We start from the raw sequence: 13,865 nt of genomic DNA, 5'->3' as shown, positions 1-13,865 counted from the left end.
TTGTTTACAACGTTGCTATCAATAATAAGAAAAAAGCACCAGAAAAAAACTGGTTTTTGAGTACACTTTTTGACAATTTCGATGATTAAGTTGACTTTACCTGAAAATGTACTATATAAACATTTAGGTTAATGCTATACCCAATATTTCGTTTCGAGTTCTCTTGTGCGCAGTTACGTGTAAGGCTTCCATCGGATTGTAGAAGAATTTATAAGAATATAATGTATGTATTTTCCCAGTATGAATATGAATAATGTAGGAAAATGTTTGAGCATATTTCGTTGTGGAACGTGTACATGTTTTAAGTGTTTTGCTTGGGGATTGAATAAATACGTGCTCAAGAATCTTGATTCTATCGGGTCAGGTTTTGTGCTGAGGTTATTCAATTTGGCACCTTCAATGGGCCCATTCTCAAAGCCCTGACTGAAATATTCAAGAAAATCTTTTACGTTAGTTACTTGCGATTTACTTTCGAGTTATTTCTGGCCTATTCTACTCAGGCCATGCTTAGATATTATATCGACATTTAATCTTCGATCTCTAATGATTTCTTTCGCGATCTGGATCATTCATCAAAGGTAACAAAAAGGATATTTACGCCAGATGTTACCAAGAGTAAAGCATAAGCCTTCATAGTAGTTACATCGTGTCGTATAAGCCACATCGATCGATAAGGAGCTTACATAGATTAGCTACGTATAACACTTGCATTTCAACAAATATTAAAATAGAGAAAAATGGTTGCGGGTAAGGAACAGGTTAATTTTGATAATAAGGGATAGCATTGCGAAATTGTCTCCGTCTACAACTAGGGAAATTAATGCTGCGGATTTGAAATCTAGTTCATCGAGGAGATTTGAATTCGAAATGTTTTAAACTATTTTTCAGACTTCGTTAAGATGGCGTTTGATTTGTGCGCGAAAGTCCTGCTGGTGGTGTTCAACATCATTTGGGTGGTAAGTACAGAATTGTTTGACTAGATTTCGGTCTGAATTATCGGCCGATCGTCTCTTGATCGACAGTCGAGATAAAAATGTTGAATCAGGCCGGATTGTTTCGAATTTGCAAGGAAACCAATTTGGTTTCCTCGCAAATTCGAAATTAAGAGCAGGAGGTCACTCTACCGTGTACAATACGGAAACAACGGGTATTTCATATTCATTATTTGGTAGTGTGTACGTACGATTCATGGTACAAAATGTATGAATATTTTGTACGGAGGAAATCCCGAATACGCCGAAACAGTCTTAACCGGTTTTATAGAACACGATCATTAATCGGAATGTTTTTGGCACCGCCAACTTAAAGTTGAATAAACGTCGATGACTCATGATATAGGTGGAGCTTCGAGACTACCTTTTTTTGCGGAATTCAGCTTGAATACGATATCTTTTTTAAAGTTTCACTTTGAAGTATCGTTTTTCTTTTTTCATTCCATCAAATTTTCATTCGTTATGCACCGTCGTAGACATTTTGAAAAACCCTGAATCAATGAATACGAAAGCTCGTTTTTGAAAAGGGTTATGATCAATCTATATCATTATAATGTTCTAGTCTCACAATAGAATTGCTAAAGATGATATCTTCAGCCTAACATTGCCTATCATTGCTCACGTAGCGATTGAGTTAAGTCACCAAAGGTAGTCTGACAATTGGAGACTTTGATCGCCAATAGTCATAAAATGTAATATTCATACTTGGTGATTGTCAAGAACATGTCAATGTAACAACCAGTTTTTCTTCATTCCTTAGATACTCGGACTCGTTCTGCTCGGACTGGGGATAGCCTTCCATTTCGCGGTGCATACCATATTGCTGAACTTCCTCAAAACGCTGCCGTTGAACAGTTTGAACGCGATTCCCGCCGATTTACCCATTGATAAGATCATATCGTCCATCGGACAGGCGGACCAGTTAAAAAGCTTCGCGACCCAATTGGCGATACCCTTAATCGTTGTCGGTGCCATTTTCTTCGGGCTTGGGTTTTTCGGCTGTTGCGGAGCGTATTGCAAAAACAAAATATGCCTGCTTATCGTGAGTAGATACCGGTGGAGATTCAGAGAGACTATACGAACTACTCGTGTCTATTTCCAACCCTGATTCAATGACATTTTTTCATAGCCTCTCTGGAATTCACGAAAATCATGAATAGAATGAAGCTCCAAAAATATCAAATTCTTTTTCTGGTTTTATTTCTACATGCCCCTCGATTACGAGATCTGCGAACTACTTGAACAATCAAACTATTTTTAGATATAAGTTACCGAGGTAATAATAAATGGATTCTCCTCACTATTTAGTATTTAGTACGTATGGTCGAATATAAGTACAGAAAATAAAAACTGATTAAGTTACTCAATACACAGTTTAAAATATATATAATTCTTATACAGGACAAAGATAAACCATTGCCAATTAGTTGAATTAGTTTGTTTTTCTTATAGTATGTTATCCTAGTCAGCGTTATTCTCGGTGCTCAAATCATCGCCGCCATTGTGATTGCTGCTAAGAAAAACGAAGTCAGAACTAAAGTGCAAACCGAAATGAAAGGAGTCATCAATAAGGTTTTCGGTGGAGTAAACGGCACAACTCCCGAATCGCAGTTGCTCAATATCGGCATGATATTCGTAAGTGTTCGGCCATTTTTGTTTCGATACACCCTCTGAATACTCTCCCTTGATTTTCAATATCAAAAATTGAAATCTACCCCTGAAATAAGCTTCGAAAACTGGACCTCGATCGAGCCCAAAGCTCGATCGAGTCAGGGGCCAGTCGCAAATTCCTTAAGTTCTGAGACTGGTCTCAAGTTGTTTGATTGGTTATACAGAACTGAGATGATCTTATAGACTGGTATTTTATCGAAGCCTTGACTGCGCAACTGGCCTGACAGGAGTCTTTTATAACCAATTTAACTAATTAGATGCGGTCTTAATATGCCCTGAACCTAAACTTAAAGCCTTGAAACTTAGCTTTGACGTGTATATCGTTACGATGAGAAGATTCGTAGAGTAGCCGTGTTAACCGGGTTTAGAATCAATAATGACACGAGAAGTACTTTAAAGGTTAACTATCTATTTGACGCACGAGCTTTCGCTACTAAGCTCGTGCGTCAAATAAATAGTTAACCTATATAGTACTTCTATTAACAGGTCTCCTCGTGAATTTTGTAGTTTTGTGCTTGATTTCAGGGCGAATGCTGCGGTTTGACGAACTACAGCGATTTCTATACAGCTCCGAAGTGGAATCGAACATTTATAGGCGGTGTCGGTCCTTTTGACGTATCGAACCAAATAAGTAATGACTTTACCCAGGTAAAACGATTTAATAGTCGTTAATACAACGAAAATCTATTCGTCTTCGTTATCAAGGCCTTTGTTCAATACTCAGAGAACGGATCCGCCACCTAGAATTCTGCAAAAAATCATCAAATTTAAAAAGAATATAGTCGTCATTCGTCTTTTTTTGTTATGTCCGTCTTGATTTTCAATCTAGTAACTTGCAAAAGTCACGTTCATCTTGATATCCAATAATCGTGTTTTGCGTTAAATTTAGTTTAATTCTTTATTTTTTCCCATTATCCGAATCCAATTCATCACAATTTTCGCTCGCATATTATTTTTTCAGCAGTTCTTCCGTGGCATCTTTTTTCGTTCATTTTTTCCCTTCCATCTCAAAATGCGTACTTTTAAGTAATTAAAATGCCTAATGAGTTCTATTTGTCGGATTTCATAGGAGATCCCTGCAGCTTGTTGCAAGCGGACAAACCTCACGTGGCCAGCATCGTCAAGATTGTCTGACTTCGTCCTCGATAACATCAACGACATTAATTGCTTGGAAACACCAGACACCACGAATTCCAATTATGAAATGGTAAATGTAATTCGAATAAATCATTGACATCGTTCATAACTGAATAATTGCCAGTTACGTAAAAACTGCTTTAAAGCCTGACGCTGAAAACAAATTCTTAATCGAGATATTCGTCAATTGCCTCCACAGCCTTGTTGGACCAAACTTGAAGACTTGATTAAGAACAACCAGGCGTGGATTATCGTTGTTTTTATTCTTGGTGTCATTTTCCAGGTAGGTGTTGTATATTGCTCGCAATACATAATATGCGCGTGAGATTATGAGAACTTGAACATGAACGGTATATTTCGATTGGTAATTTTTCTAAATACGGTTCAATTCATATATACTTTGGAAATACCGAGTAGTTCGTTTACACGAGACAAAACCTTTCTCTGTCTCATCTGCGACTCCGTATATTCTATTGTCGTTCGTCAAAAAGCCATCTTTTTTCTCGTTTCAGGCTTTGTTAATCGCATGTGCTGTGATGCTGTACCGCTCTGATTAGAATGAAATCGCTCAATCTAGTTCTGTAGATATGACAATACTTTTTACTTCGAGCGTGTTTTGAGCTGAATTACGGCAATGAAAAACAGACGATTCTAACCTCCCAGTTGTATATGTATATAGGCCCAACCTTTTAACCAATTAAGTTTTTTACGCCTGGAAATACCAACCATGACACTGCGCTTTTGTAGACATTAGAAGAATCTACATTAAAACCAATGAGATCGGCAAAATCGGTCCGAGTTAAGAATTGGAAAAATAAGATAAGAAAATTAGAAAATAATTTCGTTAATTGAGTCCCAGTTGGTCATGTACGAATAAGGCGAGGTCGGCGAGACCTGTGAACTAATATTCTGGTATAGATTTTATTGCGGTTCAAATATATATATTGTTACTTATCACATAGACCATTGTATTGTTTATTGACTTGCTGTCTGTCTCGTTATGTCTCATTCAATATGTCAAATCGTGTATTTTTGCAAGACTGAATTGATCATTGACTTCTGTCTATCGTGTAGGCCCTACGTCTCAAACAAAAAATACAAAATGTCAAATTGAACGGGTTTAGTTTTTAGCTTATAGTCAGTATTTGGAAAATTGTCTTTTACCATAGTTTTACCATATTCCGTCCACTAATCCAAAATATCATATGACTATTGTTACAATAAAGTGTCTTAATTGCTTAAATGACAAATAGCCTCATTTGATTTTTTTTCACTGGTCTATGATTTCTTAGGTGTCCTTTTTGAAATCATGCCATGAAACAATTGAAACGGTTCAATGACAAAAAGTGAATATTTGTTATTGGGATATATATTTTAAAAGTGGTGAGATAAAAAAATGACGATCTTCGGCATCTACAACTTGGATTTATAATCATTTCGCTAAGTGCTGACGAAATATTTAAGAAGAGGCTGTCAAGTTTTCTATCCGTTCGAGGAAATCTTTACCAACGTATTCATCTGCCGCATTCTTACGTTGAACGCTACGCATTTGGAAACAAGCGTAAATTGGCGCGACGTCTAGCGGCTCATTTGCAGATCAATTACTTCGACAAGTCCGGCCATCATATTATCAGGCATTGGCTGAAGACCAGATTAATCATCAACGCGGGGCTGGATGATCAAATGCGTGATTAGAAGTGCCGTCCGGTAATGATGGAATGTCTCGATAATCAACCTTTCGACGATAAAGCTAAAATTCAAATTTAAAGCTGATGAAGTGATGAAGTGATGTTGAAATGATGTCATTATCTTTATTCGAAGTTGATGTTATATAAACTTTGAATAAACTGTTTCAATGTTACAACGAATTCGAAGTATAGCCTTCGAATAATTTTGGTACCAAAATACTTACCTTATTTGCTAGGATTGGTTCATTTGCGAATGAATACTATTTTTTTACTTCAACTAAATTTTATAAACTTAATCGTATGGTTCATGGTAGAACTGCACTCCTTTTTTAAGATCTCAGACAGCCGGCTACGATTATCTTACGGGACTTGATAAGATATTCGTAGCCAGAATTTGAAAATAAGATAGGCGCGCTTATCTAATTTCAGGTAAACAGTCACGACCAAACCTCAATGGTTCACTTATACTTTAGTCTTCGGAAGCCATCTACGTGAAGTTCAAGTGTCGTAATGATATGGTGGCTGATTGGGCAATACTAAAAACTTTTTCTTTACGGCTAGAGGAACAATACAACAATTTTCACATTGGCGCGAGAATTCACACTCGCGCGAGAATTAAAAAAAAATTGGCAAATGTAAAACATTTTTTATCCAGGAAGAAAGCCACTAAATATTTGGATGGATATATGAAAGCTGTGGGTACTGGAGTGTGTAATAGGTAGTGTAGTGTGATCTGTGTGCATTTGTGGCCAGCACACAGATCACATTGTTCATTGGGGTTTAGTCCAGGACTCGCGAGATTTTCATCAACACGGAAGTAACGTGTAATAAATGATGATTTGAATTGCATGACTACCTACCACCCCTTATTGTTGTTGGAAAAGTAAACGTTCCGCACTGACTAAAAATTAGTAATAATAATTAATAACATTTTAGAAATGGCCAGAATTTTAACTTAGGTTCTATCTCATTTTTATTTTACAATTGCGATTGGTATAATTTTTTTTTAAACGGCCGTTAAGGCTTCATGTTTCGTCTGCAATTCACTGCAAATAGTTACGCAACTACGCACATTTCAGTGTTTTTGGCAGCTGTACACTCAATCGGCACCGTTCGTGACTAGCTTCACTGCGGAATTATCATTAATTAACATCGCCATATCACAACATCAACTTATATTGTGCCTTAAAACCCTAACAGCCGAAATAATTGAAATGCACACACGATTTCTATCATTGAAAATTGAGAGAGTGAGAGAGTGTTTGTGTTTTGCTGCTTCGCGTAAATCCCGCGCGGTGGTGCCACCCAGGAAGAAAGCCACTAAATATTTGGATGGATATATGAAAGCTGTGGGTACTGGAGTGTGTAATGGGTAGTGTAGTGTGATCTGTGTGCATTTGTGGCCAGCACACAGATCACATTGTTCATTGGGGTTTGGTCCAGGACTCGCGAGATTTTCAACAACACGGTAGTAACGTGTAATAAATGATGACTTGAATTGCATGACTACCTACCACCCCTCATTATTGTTGGAAAACTAAACGTTCCGCACTGACTAAAAATTAGTAATAATAATTAATAACATTTTAGAAATGGCCAGAATTTTAACTTAGGTTCTATCTCATTTTTATTTTACAATTGCGATTGGTATAATTTTTTTTTAAACGGCCGTTAAGGCTTCATGTTTCGTCTGCAATTCACTGCAAATAGTTACGCAACTACGCACATTTCAGTGTTTTTGGCAGCTATACACTCAATCGGCACCGTTCGTGACTAGCTTCACTGCGGAATTATCATTAATTAACATCCCCATATCACATCATCAACTTATATTGTGCCTTAAAACCCTAACAGCCGAAATAATTGAAATGCACACACGATTTCTATCATTGAAAATTGAGAGAGTGGCCGTGTTTGTGTTCTGCTGCTTCGCGTAAATCCCGCGGGGTGGCGCCACCGCGCGGAGTGGGGCCGATACGTCGAGCGGAGTGGGGCCGATACGTCCAGCCTCTATAGACAGTCAGAAAACCAAAATGTTTTTTCAACCCAAAATGTTTTCTTTTCTCGCGCGAGAAAACCAAAAAACGGGCCAACGTGAATATTTTTTATCGTAGCTCTAGCCGTATAGAAATAACTTTTAGTATGGCCACAATCAGCCACCATAAAATAATTATCTAGATCGCATTTTGATATATTCTTAATCGTCGGTTGGTGTTCATTGACGTCAAAAAAATAGATCTAAGCGATAATGAAAACTAGGCCTAGAAGTACATTTTCATTGTATATATACATATTCATTCAGGTGACTTATCACGCCATATTTACATTAGAACAATTAATAGACTTGGGTGTTTTGTTAAGATATGAACGACCAATCTTGCAAGTTAACGCTTGCTTATCATTTTTAGTACACATAATGGAAAAAAGGTTTAGGCTCTTTCTGATATATGTTTTATTTCTATTGCGATCAATGTCACGCTGAAGATGCCTTTCATTCGCTGGGTTTTGTTACTCAGTACCATATCCGCACAACAATCAGGTAAGTCTGGCTTCGGGGTTTTGTTCGTAATACAGCAATTTTCCATATGCTACGATCACGCGGAGAGGATTTGGCTCGAGTCAAATTGGAGCAGATCAGACTCGAGTCAAATTTGGCCCGTCCCTAATTTAGATAGCGCCTTCGCACGTAAACCACTCACTCGATACTAAGCAATGCATAAACAAAGCAAAGCGAGTCACTTCCGAGACCACTTGCAATCCACAAATTCAAAAATTGTGAACTCATTTAAGATTTGACAAGGGCCTGGTAATGGTCGGGCAGATCAGATCCTTCACCGTTTGTAAAATTGGATCATGTAAAATCATTGTAACATCATATAAAATTAGAATAGAAAAGAGAGAATCCCACAATGATAATAATAAGTCCGAAAATGTAACTTCGAGATAGTAGTTTTTTTCAACGTTATTACATTACATTATTCGTTATTACATTACATTATTACGTTACATTATTCCTGAAGATGACTATTAGGATATAGTCGAAACGTTGAAATAAACTACTATCTCGAAGTTACATTTTCGGACTTTTTATTATCATTGAGGGATTCTCTCTACATCGCGTCAACACGGATATGCTGTTCTACCAATCGTGATTAGAATAGAAAACCATCTACCAATATGTACCATGAAAAATGTCTGTTTTGTTCAGGTAATCCAGCGACAGTAGCCGCTGTAGAAGTTTGCGGCAAAGATGGCGTCGAATTTCAAGGTAGCTGCTATTTCTTTAGCAAAACTAAGCGGACTAAAGATCAAGCAAAATCTAGCTGCATGTCTGATTACCAGGGTTCGAAGCTGCTTGATTTAAAATCTGAAGATGAACGTAACTTCATAGTGGATATAATTACCACACGTAAGATGGCACGCGCCTGGACTGGAAGCACTGCGAGCATTGGAGACTGGCGCTTCGGAATGAGTAAGTGTTTCATAAAATAAAGACACTGATTGACAACATACATGGCATAAGCTTTGAATTGGGTAACATCTGAAATCTGAAAATGTTAACATTGTCTGTCAATGACAGTGCGAGTCTAGGTTATCTACGAGGTTGGATCATTTAGTGATTTTACTCGGGTACATGAACAACTCCCAGGTTTAACGCGCGGAGACGCGGGACTCGATTGGGTTGGTCTTCTATACCTGGAAGGGAATGAAGATCCTCAAATGGATATTTTGTATCTAGAAACTGATCACGTGGCTAGGAATATTGAAACTTGGCAAAATTTTTGATTATGTATCTTAATGATTAAGGAATAACTATTTTTTTCTAGGAAACGAGGTCCTATCAGCTCAAGGCTGCTACAAAGAGACTGATGCCTGGATTATAAAAGACTGGAAACGAGATTTGAAAAACGAAGTCAAAAATCGTGACGGAGACAATACCCCTGAAGTATGCCGGTTGACTTGCAAAAGTAAACGAAAAGGATATAAATATGCCAGCGTACAGGTAACAAATAACTCGGTGACTGACTCCCGTCATGATCGTGCTGGGTATCAATGTAGTTACAAAAATGCGAGATTGAATTCCATTGCAGTTCGGGAATGAGTGTTTCTGTGACTATTCATACGGCAAGTTTGGAATGGGCACTGGCTGTAACATGCCTTGTGAGGGGGATACGACGAAACTATGCGGCGGTGATCGTCGAAATTACATATATTCCATTCATGGTAAGACTTACAAGATCGGGTCGTAGATTCGTGAACAATACAAAAAGCCTTAGATATCTTGAATATCGCATTCAGTAGTCATTCAAAAAGAGCAAATTTCATAGTTCTTCGTAAAACTGTGTTTATGTTGTTGTCGAATTCTATTCAAGGTCGATGGTATTCAAGTTGGGATATACACGAAGTTGATGGTAAGAAAACACCACGGCCAGATTCAAATCGTTATACAAATATGTGCGCCTTATTGAAAACGAACCGCAACTTTAATTGGGTGGAATCAGACTGCACAGATTCCGACCGTTTTATCTGCGAACGAACAGGTACGAAAATAGTAGCTCCTTAAGGTTTTTGGTGAATAGTAATGACTGATTTTTTTCCCAATGAAGTCAAAGATTTTTATTGTAGGTGTTCAAAATTGCAGCCTGCCGTACGTATTGACGAATGGACTCTGTTTGTATGTCAGCAAGGAAGGAAAATACGTGTCGTGGTTCAAATCTCGTGAAATCTGCCGTAATATGAATGGAACGTTACTGGATATAACAGACGGAAGTAAACAGAACTATGTGCGACAACATTTACGAACAAAAGTCAACCTTTCGGTTCAATATGAATATGGATTTTGGATTGATGTGACCAGTGGTTTATGGTTGCACGGTGACGGTAAGGACCTATCATTGCGTAAGAAAGTCTTACTTCCAATGAATGAAATGAAATCAAATGAATCTATTTCAAGGATCTTCAATGATTTATACGGATTGGTCTCCTGGTCGGCCGAATAGTTTTAACGAAAACCGGAAATCGATGTGTATCACTATCGCCGCCAGTGGGATGATGGATGAACTGTGCACTACTGCAAATTACTACGTTTGTGTAAGAGGTGTGTATTCTGATAGGGAGCTCTATATCATATCATAACGAAGTTTGATGACTTATTTGAAGTTATTTCTGCATTCTAGCGATTCCATCGACTACTACAACAAAAACCACTCCTGTACCCACGACAACCACCACTGTCCCCCCAGCAACCCCTACTTTACCCCCTACAACCACCACTCTACCAACTACAACTACCACTGAACCGCCTACAACCACCACTCTTCCCACTACAACTACCACTGAACCCCCTACAACTACCACTCCACCCACTACAACTACTACAGAACCCCCTACAACTACCACTGAAACCCCTACAACTACCACTGAACCCCCTACAACTACCACTAAGACCCCTACAACCACCACTCGACCCACTACAACTATCACTGAACCCCCTACAACCACCACTCTACCCGTTACAACTACCACTGAAACGCCTACAACCACCACTCTACCCACTACAACTACCACTGAACCGCCTACAACCACCACCACTCTACCCACTACAACTACCACTGAACCCCCTACAACTACCACTGAACCCCCTACAACTACCACTATATCCCCTGCAACTACCACTGAACCTCCTACAACTACCGCTGAACCCCCTACAACTACCACTCTACCCACTACAACTACCACTGAACCGCCTACAACCACCACTCTATCCACAACAACTACCACTGAACCCCCTACAACTACCACTGAACCCACTACAACTACAACTAAATCCCCTGCAACTACCACTGAACCTCCTACAACTACCACTGAACCCCCTACAACTACCACTAAACTCCCTGCAACTACCACTGAACCCCCTACAACTACCACTAAGCCCCCTACAACAACTACTAAACCCCCTACAACTACCACTAAACCCTCTACAACTACTACTGAACCCCCTACAACTACCACTCTACCCCCTACAACTACCACTAAACCCTCTACAACTACCACTGAACCCCCTACAACTACCACTAAACCCTCTACAACTACTACTGAACCCCTTACAACTACCACTCTACCCCCTACAACTACCACTGAACCCCCTACAACTACCACTAAACCCCCTACAACTACCACTCTACCCCCTACAACTACCACTGAACCCCCTACAACTACCACTAAACCCCCTACAACTACCACTAAACCCCCTACAACTACTACTGAACCCCCTACAACTACCACTGAGCCCCCTACAACCACCACTAAACCCTCTACAACTACTACTGAATCCCCTACAACTACCACTCTACCCCCTACAACTACCACTAAACCCTCTACAACTACCACTGAACCCCCTACAACTACCACTAAACCCCCTACAACTACTACTGAACCCCCTACAACTACCACTGAGCCCCCTACAACCACCACTGTACCCCCTACAACTACCACACTACTCCCTATCACTGGCCCCCCTACAACTACCATTGAACCCCCTCTAACTACCACCCTACCCCCTATAACTACCGAACCCCCTACAATTAGAACTGAACCCCCTTCAACCACCACGACCCCCCCTACAACAACTACTATACCCCCTAAAACCATCACTGTACCCACTACAACTACCACCGAACCCCCTAAACCTTCCACTCTTCCCCCTACAACCATCGTTGTGCCCCCTACAACTACCACTCTACCCCCTACAACTACCACTGAACCCCCTACAACTACCACTAAACCCCCTACAACTACCACTCTACCCCCTACAACTACCACTCTACCCCCTACGACGACCACAGTCCCCCCTAAAACCACTACTCTACCCCCTACAACCATCGTTGTACCCCCTAAAACCACTACTCAACCGCCTACATCTACCACTGAACCCCATTCAACTACCACTGAACCCCCAACCACCAACACTGAGCCCCCTAAAACCACCACTCTACCCCCTACAACTACCAGCACTGAACCCCCTACAACCACCACTCTACCCACTACAACTACCACTGAACCCCCTACAACCACCACTCTACCCCTAACAACTTCCACTGAACCCCCTACAACCACCACTGACCCCCCTTCAACTACCACTCTACCCCCTACAACTACCACTGAACCCCTTACCACTACCAATGGGCCAAAGACGGATTCATATGTAACAACCTTCCAAGCCACAGCAAAAACAAGCGTCATTTCGTCTGAAAATGCATCTTCCGCAGTCAAACTAACTACATCAAAAAGTAGTAATACGTCAACAACTGCAAATGCCGCAGTGAATCTCAACAGAAATAGTCAGAAAGTCATTTCCTCTGAGATGGTCATGGTAACCGCAATATGCTTCATAGTATTCGTCGTTCTGGTAACATTGTTTGGTTTCATCATTGCAAATAGAAGGTACAGTATAATATGGTGCATGATGTGCCAGCATCGCTAGATAATGAACCTGAAATGCTCCGTTTCGAATTAGCGCACCCAGTCGCGAAACAAGCTAGAAAAGCTTTTCTGTTTCGTATTTCGGGTGTGTGTCTCGCTGTGTGCGTTCGGTTTAGTTGCCAACTCAGTTGTTTGCGCGGCAATAATTCATTTCCCGTTAGAAATTAAGATAAGATATCTTGGATTTCAGGCGTCGGGGGAAGTTACGTGACGAAATGCATTCGAGATTGGTTTTGGCAGACGAGTTACGCCGAGCATCTGAAAATCCTGATTTTGTGAGAGACGATTCGGTGAATTATGAGACAGATTGTTACGATAATCCTCAGTACGTTTCAATGAACGACTGGGATACTACAGATAATTCACATCGGGTTCAGCGAAGGAATGAACCTGACTCCAGAAATGAACCAACATTCAGAACATCGCAGACGTGATTCGAATATGCCAAGCGCAGTGCAAGGAAGGATGAAGGGAACGTTCCATTGATCTTCTTGTTGAAGATTGCGGGACATAAACCTGACGCAGCAGCCAATCATTGCAACATCCAGTGACATACGTCGACGAACTAAAATCTCAAGACATTGCGACTAACAGTAACTACTGTCGACAAAATATCATCATCTGTGTTTGACTTAACCATGCGTTATTTGTACATATGCTTTTAGTCAATATTTACATCAAATTTTTCCAAATTTCGTCCGTGAAAAGAGAGGTAGCGAAAAAATTATGCGGAAATGACATTCCGAAATAAGTAAAGTAGTCAGGTTTAGTGAAACATTTGTTTTTCATAAATCCCCAACTGATTAATGATGAAAATACATAAAATTTGGCGGTGGTTTCGTCATATTCATCGACGGTGTATCATTGCACAGTTCGGTGTCGCAACATCGTAGCA

The 13,865-nt window shown here is 39.9% G+C and overlaps 2 protein-coding genes across 3 annotated transcripts; both read left to right on the top strand.

Annotated features, from left to right (window-relative positions):
* Positions 1-92: 92 nt before the first annotated feature.
* LOC141907505 (uncharacterized) lies at positions 93-5,037 on the top strand. Of its 2 annotated transcripts, none has more exons than XM_074797169.1 (8): positions 93-223; positions 889-956; positions 1,753-2,034; positions 2,445-2,627; positions 3,189-3,311; positions 3,733-3,870; positions 4,000-4,083; positions 4,313-5,036. In XM_074797169.1, exons 2-8 carry the CDS (start codon positions 900-902, stop codon positions 4,355-4,357), a joined length of 912 nt encoding a protein of 303 aa, XP_074653270.1. In that variant the 5' UTR covers positions 93-223; positions 889-899; the 3' UTR covers positions 4,358-5,036. The 2 variants fall into 2 exon arrangements, with proteins under 2 accessions (XP_074653270.1, XP_074653271.1); XM_074797170.1 differs by lacking the exon at positions 93-223 and adding an exon at positions 384-578 and having other exon boundaries at positions 4,313-5,037.
* Positions 5,038-7,926: 2,889 nt separating this feature from the next.
* On the top strand, positions 7,927-13,731 carry LOC141907306 (uncharacterized). Its single transcript, XM_074796910.1, has 9 exons — positions 7,927-8,027; positions 8,697-8,960; positions 9,316-9,491; positions 9,580-9,712; positions 9,862-10,029; positions 10,115-10,369; positions 10,443-10,586; positions 10,666-12,931; positions 13,161-13,731. The coding sequence occupies exons 1-9, from the start codon at positions 7,973-7,975 to the stop codon at positions 13,402-13,404; spliced, it is 3,705 nt and encodes a 1,234-aa protein (XP_074653011.1). The 5' UTR covers positions 7,927-7,972; the 3' UTR covers positions 13,405-13,731.
* The last annotated feature ends 134 nt before the right edge of the window (positions 13,732-13,865 follow it).

Source organism: Tubulanus polymorphus, chromosome 6, assembly GCF_964204645.1.
Source record: "Tubulanus polymorphus chromosome 6, tnTubPoly1.2, whole genome shotgun sequence".
NCBI lineage: Eukaryota > Metazoa > Nemertea > Palaeonemertea > Tubulaniformes > Tubulanidae > Tubulanus > Tubulanus polymorphus.
This window is presented reverse-complemented; position numbering and strand designations above follow the sequence as displayed.